The 14,386-nt window shown below is 38.6% G+C and overlaps 1 protein-coding gene across 9 annotated transcripts in view; it reads left to right on the forward strand.

Annotated features, from left to right (window-relative positions):
• The window catches only part of RBFOX2 (RNA binding fox-1 homolog 2), a 242,835-nt gene that overhangs the window by 69,121 nt on the left and 159,328 nt on the right, over window positions 1–14,386 (forward strand). For all 9 annotated transcript variants that reach the window (XM_054696063.1, XM_054696068.1, XM_054696065.1 and 6 more), the window contains exon 2: window positions 13,089–13,139. In XM_054696063.1, coding sequence (XP_054552038.1) covers window positions 13,089–13,139 — 51 coding nt within the window. The remainder of the gene's footprint in view (window positions 1–13,088; window positions 13,140–14,386) is intronic.

Below are 14,386 nucleotides of genomic sequence, written 5' to 3' on the forward strand. Positions count from 1 at the left end.
CTTAATTACATCAGTATCTGTATCATTGCTTTAGAACTGTTTTGAATCTTCAAACATTTTTCCAGGGTATAAATTGAGATACATTACCATTTTGAATTTATGTGCATCACTGGTAATTGTACTTTAAGCTGTAAGTACCCATTCATATTAATACCATGGAGGCTGATTTTCTTCATTTACATGATAATCTATACTGCATTGTTTTGCAAAATTTTTTTTATTGAGATAAATTTATGTAACAATCAAGCTTATTAAAATTAAACTAAGAGGATAATTTGATGGCATTTAGTTATTCACAGTGTTGTGCTTTTTCACTCTCCCTCCAGAATTTACCTATTCTGGGTATTAAATACTACGTGGAATTAGATACTATGTGATGTTTTGTGTTTGGCTTCTTTTATTTAGAATGCTTTCTTCGTTCATCCTGCTTTCTTCGTTCATCCGTACTGTAACACATATCCATTTTTGTTCCTTTTTGTACCTATATAATATTCCCTTGTATGTATATACCGTAATTTATCTGTTCATTCACTGATGTACATTAGCTCGTGTGTATAGTGCTGCTATGAACTGCATGTACAAGTATTTGTTTGAGTACCTGTTTTCAGTTCTTTTTTTTTTTTTTAAGATTTATTTATTTATTTATACAAGCACTGGGTACAGTCAGAAGCGCGGGAGGGTGAGAGAATTCACCAGGGCCAGAGCGGGGAGCAGAGCAGGCAGAAGGACCGAAGTACACTGCTGAGGGGAGCAGCGGGCGGCAGGAGAGGTCTGCGCACCATGTGGGACCCTCCTCCAGTGGCCGGGGAGCAGCCAGGGATCGAACCGGCACTGCAGAGGCTGCGGGCAGCTTCGCAACCCAGCGCTCAACCACTGTGCCACCGGGGAGGCCCTGTTTTCAGTTCTTTAGGAGGGGTAGATACCTAGGAGTTGAATTGCTGGGCCATGTAATTTCTCTGTTGTTAACTTCTTGAGGAACCATCTGTTTTCCATAGCCATTTTATATTCCTCCCAACAATGTACAAGGGTTTATTAGTTTATTTTTAATGGGGAACACAGTAGACAGGGAAAGGACAGAGAAAATATGTGTGCCTTTTGAGTTTATTAGAGCTTTGTATCTCAGATTTCACCTGATGGACTTATTAAATATTTAGTATCACTTCAGCACGAAGAATGAAATTCAGCTCAGGGAAATGTATCTAATCTATTTTAAGTGATGAACAGACTAAAAAGGGAACACCAGACAAGTGAAAAAAGGGAAATTGAAATAGACTGTAGTGTTCTTTAGGGCAGAGACCCTACTCATCTTCCTGTCCTCTGCATTTACTAAAAGTCTTGGTATGCCATATGTTGTATTGGGGTTTCTAAGATTACTTACCCTAGGTCCAAGATTCACTAGGATTTACAGAGCTCAGCTTATAGTCACACACCTGGCTGTGATTTCTAACAATGGAAGGATTTAAAGCAGAATCAGCCCAGGGAAAATGTGCATCAGGAAAAGTCCAGAAGAAATCAGGCGCAGGCTTCCAGTGGTGCCTCTGCATGGGGAGTCACAGGATGTGCTTCCCTTCCCTAGCAGAGTTGTGACAAGTTGTCACCCAGGGATGCTCATTAGACAGTGTGGAGACTCTTCTGTTTATTTTGGGGGAAGGAGACAGTTGTTCACAAAGGCACCCTCTGCCTGCCACACACCCAAAATCCAGATACCCGGAAGGAAAAGGAGGTGTTCAGCAGAAACATTACTGATTGCACGGTCCAATCAGCAAGTTGCTCTTATCAGTTCTGAGAACGGAAACCTGGAATCTGAGTTCCCAGACACTAGTAAAGGCCAGCCAATGTTTTAGGGATAGGAGTTAGGCTTGCCCTCTGTTCTTTACCTGCACATGAGTGGTTAGTACTAGTTTCTGTGAAGAAAATGAAGTTTCTGTGAAGAAAGATCAACACCATGGCAGAGAACCAGTAGGGACTTAAGTGTCAGATACATTGATTGGTGTTACTGTGGGCAAATTGTATAGCTTCTGAACCTCAGCTTTGTTTCTGAATCGCATATTTACTATATCTGTTATGTATCAGAGTTCTAGTGAGAATACAAAGTGGTAATGTACAGAAACACTAAGCCTGATGCCTGTCCTCTATATAGTAGGGGACTGTGAACATGTTGTTTCAGCTCACCTCTAATAGTCTGGGCCCAATCAAGTGAGAGACTACAAGTATCAATAATTTGAAAAGGAAACTTAATAGAATTATTATAAAAGAAGATTGAAGTAGTAAGGGGTTGGCTTATAAGAAGTAAGAAGAACTCTGAAGAGTAATAGATGTAATATAATAAGTATAATACTATGTAATAATATGACTGATATATTATAAAGTATCATTAATATAATTATAACAGCATCTAAACCAAGGGCTGAGATAAAACACCCAAAAGAAGTTTTCCTCTCTTCCATCTCCTGCACAAGGGGCTGAGATCTAGGCATGGCTGTAACTCCTTGAATGGCAGAGGAGCAAGACCCTGGGATCCCTCACCCGCAGAACCTGCTGGAAATCTGCCTTTTAAAAGTTGTCAGAAGCCAGCCCTCTAGCACACTGAGGGAAGCGGTTCACAGGGAGTTGTCTTACTAGTCACAGTCTGTTACATAACCGCCTGAAGAGGATTACTGGGAGAAGTTGCTGGTTACTGTTGGCTGCTGTGTATTGCAGGAGCCGAGAAGGAGGAAAACACCTTGTCTTACGGGAGGCTGCTAAGAAAGCATGTTAGGACCAGAAAACAAGGTGCTTTCCTCCTAAAATGTCTCTCCTGTGCCCGCTGTGGACAAAGGTTGATACCATGTCTGCTGTCAAAGGAAAAATATTTAAGGGGTGAATTTGGAGCTGAGAGTCAGTTGATTTATAACTGCTATATTGGTGAATAAATAATGCTCAGAAGCCAGAAAGAAGATGCTAAGTGGAGATCTAAGGAACCTAATGCCAAAAGACATGCTAAAGACACATGTTAAAAACAAAATAAGCTGGACTTTTCTCTTATACCATATACACAGATTAACTCAGAATAAATCAGAGAGCTAGACACAAGAGCTACAACTATAAAACTCTTAAAAGAAATCCTAGGGGTAAATTTTTGTGACCTCGGATTTGGCAGTAGATTCTTGGATATGACACCAAAAACACAGATAACAAAAAAAAAAAAAAAAAAAAAAATCAGGTGTACTTCTTGAAAACTAAAAACTTGTGTGTCACAGGAAACTATCAGTGGTCGGAAAAGGCAGCTCATGAACGGGAGGAAATATTTACAAATCATATATCTGATAAGAGATTAATAACCAAAATGTATAAAGAACTCCTATAACTCAACCACAAAAATAAAACAGCTTGATTAAAAATGGGAAAAGAGCTTAGATAGACAGTTCTCCCAAGATGAATTGCAAGAGGCCAGTGACACATGAAGGGCTGCTCAGAGTCTCTCAGGGAGATGCAAGTCAAGGCCGCAGTGAGGTCACACTTCCCATTGGTTAGAATGGCTGTTGACACACACACACAAACACGCGTGCACACACACACACACCCTCCCTCCCTCTCCCCCACCCACCCCCCCCAGAAAGTAGGTGTTGACAAGAACATAGAGAAATTGGAAACCTCTGCCTGCTGATTGGAATGTAAACTGATACAGCTGCTGTGGAGAAAGGTATGTGATTTCTCAGAAAGTTAAACATAGAATTACTGATCCATCAATTTTACTTTGAGTCTATACACAAAAGAATTGAAAATAGGGACTCTAACAGTTATTTCTATACCTGATTTCATAGCAGCATTATTCACAATAGCCAAAAGGTGGAAGCAACCCACGTGTCCATGAACAGATGGTTTATATAAACAAAATGTCTTGTACATATACACTGGACTATTGTTCAGCCTTATAAAGAAGGAAATTCTGGATTCATGCTGCAACTGGATAAACCATGCAGATGTTATGTTAAGTGGAATCACTCAGCCACGAAAGGACAACTATTGTAGAATTCCACTTCCACAAGGCACCTAAGGAGTCACGTTCATGGAGACAGAAAGTAGACTGGTGGTTACCAGGGAGAGGGGGATTAGTTAGTGTTTAATAGTTTTATTGGGGAAGATGAGAAAGTTCCAGAGGTGGGTGGTTGTGATTATTACACAATAAGGTGAATGTACTCATTGTCACACAACTATGTACTTAAAAATGGTTGAAGACAATGTTTCATGTTATTTATATGAATCACAATTTTTTTAAAAAGAAAAAATGAAAGATAATTGCAGGAGGATATTTTTAGTATGATTTCAACCCTTAATGCTGGAATGGAAGAGGTAGATTTATTATTTGTATACTTCACAATAGAATTTTGTGATGATTAAATTTTAATTAAGAACAGATTGGTCTGTAAAGGACATTTAAAGAACTGGGAGGGTTAGCCAATCAAGAATTGATGCCTGAACAGCGTCTCCTTAGCTGTATGATGTGTATAGGTCACAAAAGGCAAAGTAATTTCACTTATTCTCTGAATGCTGGAATCATTTACAACATCACTATTTTTTTCTTAGTTTTTGAATACCTTCAGTGAGGCTGGATAGCTACTCGGCATGTATTTCTAAAGAACTGACTAATATTAGATTAGATTAATAATACTCTAATATTAATATTAGAGTAAACTAAAAAAAAGTGCTACTTTTGTCCTATTCACTGGTATAATTTTTCTCTCATTTGCAACCGATAGTCATGAGGATTGTGAAGGAATTCTTGTGGAACTTCTGTATGTTAAATACTGTGCCAGATAAGCATCATCTGAATTATTCACTCACCAGAACTTTAAGAGGTAGAGATTATATGTTACACAATTGAGAAAATTAAGGGGCAGAGAGACTATGTAAGTTGACCAGAGTCACACAGTTAAAAGTGACACAGCCAGTGTTTGAATGTCCAACCCTTGACACCCAAAGTTCAAGCCTTTCCTACTGCATCGTGAAAGGAACTAGTTATATCTGCAGTTAGCAGACTCTGAGGAATGAATGACTTACATGATTTGAGGATCAAGAGTTCTAATGTCTAGGCCCGCTTTTGTATCTGCCTTGTTGAATTACAGTGGACAGGGTTCTTCTCACTGTCTCAGTTTGCTTACCTATAAAGAAAAAGGCATCTGATTGGTTATTTCCTGGAAACCGAAACCTGTGACTATTTTTGAAAGGGAAAAATTTCAATGTATTCCAGAAGTGGGCTGTAAGCACCTAACAAACTCTGTGTAAGATTTTAAATTGAAACTTACTATTTATATTAGGACATTTGTAATTTAAAAAAAAAAGGGTGGGGGTATTTGGAATGGTAGTGGTTGTGGGTTTCTGTGAGCTGAGCACTCATGGGCTCCCAACAAGTGGTGAGTGTAACAAAGAACTAACATCAGTTGTTTGGATGGGGCAGTGGAATGAATTACATTTTACTCTATTGTAGCTTGAAGGCTTAGTTTACCAGTTAGCAGTTGTGTCCTGTGGTGGAACCATGTTGTCAAATACTATTAGATTGTCATACCACCAGATTTTCCTATTTGTAATCTCTCCTGTTTTCTTCAGGTCCTTTGACATTGGTTTGGAAGCAGAATGTCACCTGTGGTTGCTTAGCTGTTTCTCTTCCTGAGCCAGACGTGTGTGTTGTTGGGACTGGTTTCTGTGTGTCTTAGCCTGTAGAACTTAGGGACATCATCCCTTCCATGCCCTAATTCAAAAATAGGCTTCGAAATTTGCTGTAGAACAAGGTAGTAGGTTATCCTGGGCACCTAGAGTTGCTCTTTTTCTCAGCTAATATGGTCTTAAATCATTCTTTCCGTCCTTTGTTAAATGTGTATAAGATAATGTGAAATTCATATTCAAACTGGGCATTAAATCAAAGAAAAATCTGGGTTTGTACTATTTCTAAGTTTTTTTTTTTTTTAATAGAGGCATGTTTTATTTATTTGTTTGTTTGTTTGTTTGTTTTTGTTTATACATGCACTGGGTACAGTCAGAAGCGCGGGAGGGTGAGAGAATTCACCAGAGCCAGAGCAGGGAGCAGAGCAGGCAGAAGGACCGAAGTACACTGCTGAGGGGAGCAGCGGGCGGCAGGAGAGGTCTGCACGCCATGTGGGACCCCCCTCCGGTGGCCGGGGAGCAGCCGGGGATCGAACCGGCGCCGCAGAGGCCGCGGGCAGCCTTGCAACCCAGCGCTCAACCTCTGCGCCACCGGGGAGGCCCTCTAAGTTTTGTTTGTAGAGGAACAGCTTCATTTCTGACTTTTGTCTTCCAAGATTGCATGGTAGCAAGATTTAATTTTTCTCTCAGTGTTTTTATTCCTCTCCCATTTTGTGGAATAGTTTGATTTGTTTGTTTGTTTGTTTTTTGTTAGAGACAAAAGAAAGACAGTAGGGTGAGGACTTTGCTGTTATAAAGAAGTTTCTTGGTGTAACATTACACATATTTTATGCCCTGCTTCTAGACAGCAGTGAGCTCTCATCAGTCATAGAAGCTAGTAAGAAATACTTGTAGTAGAACTCGGGGTGCTCAACACAAGCGCTGGTGAGCAGGTGACACCAGGGGAGATGGGCAGAGCGGCGTCTTCCTGAGGCTACTTGGATAGTGTTATTGATCATTGTTTAGGGTTTGTGGCGGATATGTTACAGCATTTATGTTTCTGAACTGAAGCAGGGTTCTTTTGGCCTTCATTGTGCACCTCTCTTTTAATTGTATTTTTTAAGATGCTTGAGGAAACAGCACTTTGGTTTTTCCCTTTGGGTACAGTATTTGGGTAATTTAACTTTGGGATGAGCATGTGTACTGGCTAATCACTCAGAATGATAGTGATGATTTTCACGATGGGTTTAGAAAAGTGGCTTTAGAGGGGCCTCCCTGGTGGTGCAGCAGTTGAGGGCCACGCTGCAAAGCTGATGCAGCCTCTGCAGCGCCGGTTTGATTCCCCGCCGGCCAGGAGAACCCCACATGGCGCAGCAGACCTCTCCTGTCTCTCCCGCTACTCCCCTCAGCAGTGTCTTCGGTCCTTCTGCCTGTTCTGCTCCCCGCTCTGGTTCTGGTGAATTCTCTCACCCTCCCGCGCTTCTGACCTGCACCCCGGTTCTTGTATAAAATAAATAAATCTTTAAAAAAAAAAAAAAAGAAAAGTGGCTTTAGAAACTGTTGTCTCTCTCTCACATCAGACTTAAAGTACTGGGGGGTCTTGTCCTCCAGTGGGAGGTTACAATTTAGAGGCTATTGTCCAACCCTGACTCCCACAAAGGCTATTTAAAAAGGTCTTCTTGCGTCCTCTAGCTCTCTCTATAGACTGGGTTACAGAGTCAGTCACTCTGCCTTGTTATCACTCTGAGCTCCTCAAGGACAAGGACACCAGCACTGTGCTTGTCATAAAGCAATTATTTAACTTACTCTTATTGAATAAATGAAGTATTCTTCTATTTAAGTGAATTTTTCAAAGCTGGGTACATATGGGAGCGTCTAAGCAGTCTGTGAAGAATACAGAAGCCGGGAGGTATTTTTCTTGCTGCGCATCGCTTCTCTCGTCCAGTCGGCACTCACCGTCTCCTTGGCAGTCCTATCTGACAGTTACTTGAGGACTCTTCTGTTTCACTTTTACACGTCTGTTAACCAGCACTTCTAAACAGGTTGCATTGCTGACCTCTGTAGTCAATAAAGATTGACTGGTTGGTATTTTATTTCTTATATATTCTTTAAATTTGTAAGCAGCCTCGGTACAGTCAGTTTCTTAGTCTTTGTATTTACAAGGCCAGTAACTCTTGCTTATTAGGTACTAAGGCCTTTCCTCTTCAGAGCTTAGCACATCTGGTTTCTAGCTCATCTGTTCCACTAGCTTGCCTTGTGATTCCATCTCTGCTAAATAGCAGTTATTATTTTTACACTGATTAAGAGCTCAGATGCCCATGTCTTTACACAATCACAGCCATCCTCTCCTGGGCTAGGAGTGTGTGTTCTACACTAGGTGTTATGAAGTAGTGGAAATACTGGGTGTAGAGTTAAGACCTGAGTCTGAGAGCAACTCAGCTACTATCAATTATTTTTTCTTATTTTTACTTAATCTTCCTGAAATTTAGTTTTTTCATCTGTAAAATAGGGTTAGAAAACCTTTTTTCTGCATTGTAAGTACTAAATGAGATTGTGCGATGGTGTTTTTATAAGTTACAAACATTGGTAATAGTGGATTTTTAGCATGTAATCCTTCTTTCTAGAATAAGCACCGTTAGAAAATTGTTATATATCCTTATAGAGCTCTTCTAGGCATTCATTTACTCTTACATGCACATGGAAATGTCTCTTTTTATATTTTGATAAAAAAAGCAGCACTTAGTAATGGGATATTACTTCAATAAAAAAAATTTAAAAAGCAACAACCGTGCACTCTGATTGTCCTGCTGTCATCTGAGATCGTTCATAGAGATTTTACTTTTTTTAAAAACTTGCACAGAGGATGTTGAAATAACACAATCACTGATAATACTAGTTCCTTCCTTTTGAGACTGAGGCTTTTTCTAGTTTTTCACTATTACAAACAGCACTACATTAAAAATCTTTGCAGATGCTTCTTTGAGCACATGTTCAATGATTCTCTAGACCAATACAGAGATTAGAGATGTGAAATTGCAAAGTGTGTGCATTTAATGTTTTAATAACTATTGTCATCGCTTTCCAAAACAGTGGGATATACTAAGTATATTTACATTCTTACTATTAGATGTGAAGCTATCCATTTACTCTTCTTGCCAATTTGTGATATTTAGTCTCATGAGTGAAAAGTGAAATATAAAAAATTGTTCATAGGAAGCATGGTTTTTGAGTATAAACAAAGAAGAAGCATAACTGGCAATAACTTAAGTATCTGGTAACTGGAATATAGGTCAGATAAATAAGTTGTGACATTCATAATATGAATACTAAGTAGTTGTCAAAATTGGTTAAAACTAGGGATATGCAGAAGTGGAGATAGATTCTCAGTATGAAGCAGAAAAGGAAATTGCTAAATAATATATACAGTAGGATCTATTTCTGTAAAATTGAAGAACATGTGAAATCAGTGCATGTCGAAGAGATAGAAATAATACAAACACGAAAATTTAAAAGATAAACCTATCTTTGTTATTCACTATAGGCCACTTTCATAGAGGCAGGGAGTTTCCAAGGCTGCAAAGTTCCAAGTCTGGGAAAGAATTGTGCTTTGCTTTATAAAGCAGGTGGAGGAGCAAATCCATCTCCTCTGACATATCTCTGGGCTTCTGTTAGATCTGTCTTTGCTATTAAGGTTTTTGATAATTGTTGGAATGCTATTTTTTGCTTTTAAAAAGTTTTCTGCATTTTTAAATCCAAAATTGTGCTAGTTTAAATGTAGGCTAATCTCTGTTAATATGCTTTTGAAAGTTTTCAATTACTTTTTAAATCATTTAATTCCTTTCTCAGACAAACTTGGCATAGTGTCTGAAATAAGCAGGTAATATGAAATGGTTATTAGAGAACACAATAAAATGAACAGACAAGAGCTTTGGAATCCAGTAGATCTGGGTTGAAACTTTGGCTTTCCACACAATATCTGAGCTACATTGGACCAATTACTTAAGATTGTTGAGTTTGTTTCCCTAATTATAGGAAATAGATATTCACGTACCCCTGTATTATCTCCTTTTGCTCTTTCTCATCTTCCTCTCCTCCACTGTGACACTCTTCTTAATTGTTTTGTATCTAGTAGTTATCATTTTTGTCATTGTCATCATTATTGCTAAAATCTGTAGGGGATGGTTTTGAAGTAAATGGGTAGAATAGAGAACAAACAAGGCATTTGTGGATTTCAGGAGTCCTGTTCTTTTGTTATAATCTAAGTTGTAACCCATATGTCTTCCTGTAAAAATTGGTGTGATAAAGCCAACATTGCAAGTATTTTTAAGTGGTTTACAGACCACAGATCTCACCTTTTCAAGATGTTCGGAGTGTTTCAGTGGTTTTTTTTTTTTTTTTTTTTTTTTTTAGTATAATCCTAGAATTGTGCATCAGTTATCACTGCCTAATGCCAGAACATTTTCAGTGCCAAAAATAAACCCAGTGTCCATTAGCAGTTTCTCTCCATTTTTCTTCAGTCCCCAGAGCTGCTAATCTACTTTCTTTCCGATGGCTTTGCTTATTCTGAACATGTCATATAAATAGAATCACATAGTCTAGTCTGTCTCTGGCTTTTTTCACTTAGCAGAATATTTTCAGGATCCATCCGTGTTGTGTACGTACTTAATTCCTTTTTATTGCTAAATTATGTTCACTTACAGATAGACCATACTTTTGTTTATCCATTTGTCAATTGATGGACATTTGGATTGTTTCTGCTTTTTGGTTATTATGAAATAATGCTGCTATGAACTGTGTACTAGGTTTGTGTAGACATGTTTTGGTTTTCTTGGTTATATACCTAGGCATGGAATCCTTGAGCTGTACAGTAACTCTGTTTTAACATTTTGAGGGATTGCCTCACTGTTTTGAAAGTGGCTGTATGATCATTTTTTATTCGTACTGATTTTTCCATATCCTTGCCAACACTTGTTATTGTCTCTCTTTCTGATAATAGTCACTCTAATGAGTATGAAGTGTTATCTCACCGTAATTTTGATTTTTCATTTCTCTAATGACAAATGGCGTTGAACATCTTTTCATGTGCTAATTGACCACTTGTGTATCCTTGAAGAATTTTCTGTTCCAATCTTTGCCCACCTTAAAATTGGATTATTTGTCTTGTTGAATAAGAATTCTTTTTATATTCTGGCTACAAGTCCTTATCAGACATGCTTTGCGAATACTTTATACCATTCTGTGGGTTGTCTTCACTTGATAGTGTCCTCCCCTCTCCCCCCAGCCTTATTGAGATATAATTGATACACAGTGTTGTATAAGATAAATATGTACAACATGTTGATTAGATACACTTATATATTGCAAAATGATGCTACCATAGCATTAGCAGCTAACACCTGCATCGCAAAACATAATTACCATCTCTTTTTTGTGGTGAGGACATTTAAGATCTACTCTCTTAGCAACTTCCAAGTATATAAGAGAGCATTAACTGTAATCACAAGGCTGTGTCTTAGATCCCTAGAATTGATGAGTGCTTTCTTTTCCCCACCACCCTCATGGTGTGCTTTCAAGCATATTTTTTTTTTTTTTTAATTTTGATGAAGTCCAATTTACCTATTTCTTTTCTTCTGTAACTTAAGCTTTTGGTGTCATATTAAAGAAGCTATTGCTTAAACAAAGGCCACGAAGATTAACTTCTGTATTTTCTTATGAGCTTTTTGTGGTTTTCTGTCTTCTGAGTTAATTTTGTGTATGTGTGAGTTAGACTTCCAACTTCATCCTTTCACATGTACATAGTCAGTTGCCCCCAGCATCGCTTGTTGAAATTACTATTCTTTCCCCCATTGATTTCCTTGGCACCCTTTTAAAAAATCAGTTGATCACATGTAAGGGTTTATTTCTGGACTCACAGTTGTATTCCATTGGTCTGTGTGTCTGTATGGCTTACCCTATCTTGAATTTTGTAGCTTTGCATAGACTTTGAAACCAGGAAGTATGAGGCCTTCAACTTTGTTCTCTCTTCTCAAGATTGTTTTGGTGCCTATATTTTAAGGCAATTATCTTTGGTGTTCTTTTGATGGAGACAATTTATAACTGTCCAAAATAGGGATTCAGGCATAGAAAAGGAAAACCCCAACTATCTGTGATTGAATCAGTAATGAACGCCTAAAGAATTTCTGGCTGCTGAACTCTGTTTATTTATTACACATTCTTTTGGGTGACCATTGTGTCTTAGACACAATGATCTCAGGCAGGCCATGCTGAACAAGACACAAGTCTCCGTGGTGCGCTTATATTGACTCTTTATTTTCATGTTTTTGAAGGGTGTAGGGACTCCATACAATCAAAGAGATGGACGTATTCAAAGCAGAGTACGGTTAGGTAGAAAGTTTACTCTTATCATACATTGAAAAGTTTTCTTAACTAGTTATTCTGCTGGTAGGAATGAAAGTACAAATGGGTGGAGGAAGGGGAGTAGCTTTCAGGTAGCTGTGTTGAGTGCGTGCATCTCTTCTCATTTGAAAGTATCCTTAAAGGTGAGCGCCTTCTTTACTCATCTTTCTTGCTCTGTCTCTCATCTGCAGCACTTAGACTATATTTGGTATCCAGTGTGTTGGCTGAAAGAATGCAGGGGTCAGGTAGACTGCAGATGAGCATGCTCGCAGGGTGTGACTTCACACGAACCTAAGGGTTTGCACGGCTCTCCTGAGTTATTGTTCTTGCCCTCAGCGATTTTAATGGTTAATGTGAGACCAAGCATGATATAAAAATGTTAAAATATAAAATGATTTATTGAATTATATTCAATAAATATAAATAATAAATATAATATATATGATTTATTGACTTATAAATAATTGGAAAGGTAAATTATATGTGTAACCCAAATAAATTTTAACATGTAGATGGTAGTCGTCACTGAGTTCACAGGGGGATGTAGAGTCACGTAGAGGAAGTCTTGAGCAGGGGCAGAGTTTCATCTAGGTTTGAAAGAACTAAGCCCCAGCAGACTGATAGAGAGGAGGGGCTAAAACTTACTAGATCGAGAGGTAGTTTTCAGTAAGGGTGGTCCCGTACCTTTCTGTCCAGGGACATTTACAATGTGTTGTATAACCAGCTATTGGGAGTGCTGTGGCTTTTAGTAGGTAGGAGTTAACAATACTAAGTCCCACAACTGCCTGGAAGCACAGTTGCTCCCAGGGTGAGATATACTGGGAAGTAAACAGATTTAGCTGTAACAGGGAGGGAAATTGTGTTCATAAATAGTGTTCCAAAGCAAATACTTTATGTTTGCTTTGTATTGTAGAGACTGGACAGGGAGATATATGCCGTTAGGTAGGGTGGGATAGAGTAATGGAACACCTCAGAAACCTGAGCAGTAATTTATCTTTCATCAGTTTGGGTGATTTTGACTATTGTTAACATTTTATTTCTTCTCATAGTTGGATTTCTTTTCTTTCTCTTAGAACGAGCCTCTGACCCCGGGTTATCATGGATTCCCAGCGCGGGACAGCCAGGTTGGTATCTGCTGTTATAACTTAGATGGGTGTGTGTGTGTGTGTGTGTGTGTGTGTGTGTGTTGTAAAGATGCTCTGATAGAGAGCATTTCTTGAAATAATTTTTTTTGGAGAGTGATATGAATAATTTCATCAATGAATTTACATTTAGAGATATAAATGTATCTCTTAATCACAAAGAATTATAATTACATTATTGACATTTTAGATATTATAGGGGGAAAAAACTTTCAAGCACAGCCGTAATTACTTTTGTTTTTTTCTTCTCTAGGCTATTGAATAATTTTTTAACCTGGTTTTCTTGATGATTCATAAGCTATGATAACAGGTCTTGATGCTGGGATTGTCTATTTGTTCCCACTTAGCTCTTGCCTGCACAGATTTTCTAGTCTTTGTAATAATAATCTGCAGCAAGAAAATTCCATTCTCCTTCCTGGGGGAATTTAGCCTTATGGTTTTAATTAGGGAGGTCTTGCTAAAAGAGGGAAGTTTCTGCTGGCTTACTTTCTTACATAGGGAGGATGATTGGGAGAAGCCCACCCTTTGTGGGTTAGAATAGAGCTGCTTCCTGTAAGACATCATTTGGATGATTCAGGTGATGGAGTAAAATGTCTTCCTGTCTTTTGCTGTTTGAAGCCTAGAGCAAGTGAGGCTGAAACAGTTAGGACAGAGAAACGGGAGGCTGCCTCAGACATGCTGAGGCTTAGGTCACTTAGTTTCTGACACTTAACTCCTTGCTATTTGGTGATACATTCCTCAGGAGATTTGAAAGAGTAGTTCTTGGAAATATCTTTGAATGTCTATCCAGTGATTCCTTATAGATTTGTTAAAAAAAATCCATTCTTAGTTTTGTCCAAGGAATATGAGTCATCAGAGCACTCACCCAAAAGGTTGACACAGTTTCCCTTTCTAGGAGTTAATTGAATCTCCTCAACCCCCCTGAAAATGCTCTTGAAAACTAGAATGATGCCACAATCAGTCGCCACTTGAGGACCTTCCAGATTGCACGTATTTGCCCCATTCTTGTGCTTAGTATGCTGGGCTGGCATCCGGTTGGCCCCAGGTAGGTATGGAGAGACATGGGGAGAGTGTTGTTTCTCTCTGTTCATCTTCTAGTGGCATCATCACCATCTAATGGAAGATGGTCACGTGGAAGCTTTTGTTTTAAGTTATGGTCATTTACCCTAAATAGCAAAGAAAAACTAAAGGGTTTGTGGTTTGGATCTTCCCTAGATCTTTTATATGCT

Source organism: Talpa occidentalis, unplaced genomic scaffold (assembly GCF_014898055.3).
Source record: "Talpa occidentalis isolate TD23 unplaced genomic scaffold, MPIMG_talOcc4v2.1 talOcc4.16, whole genome shotgun sequence".
Classification (NCBI taxonomy): domain Eukaryota; kingdom Metazoa; phylum Chordata; class Mammalia; order Eulipotyphla; family Talpidae; genus Talpa; species Talpa occidentalis.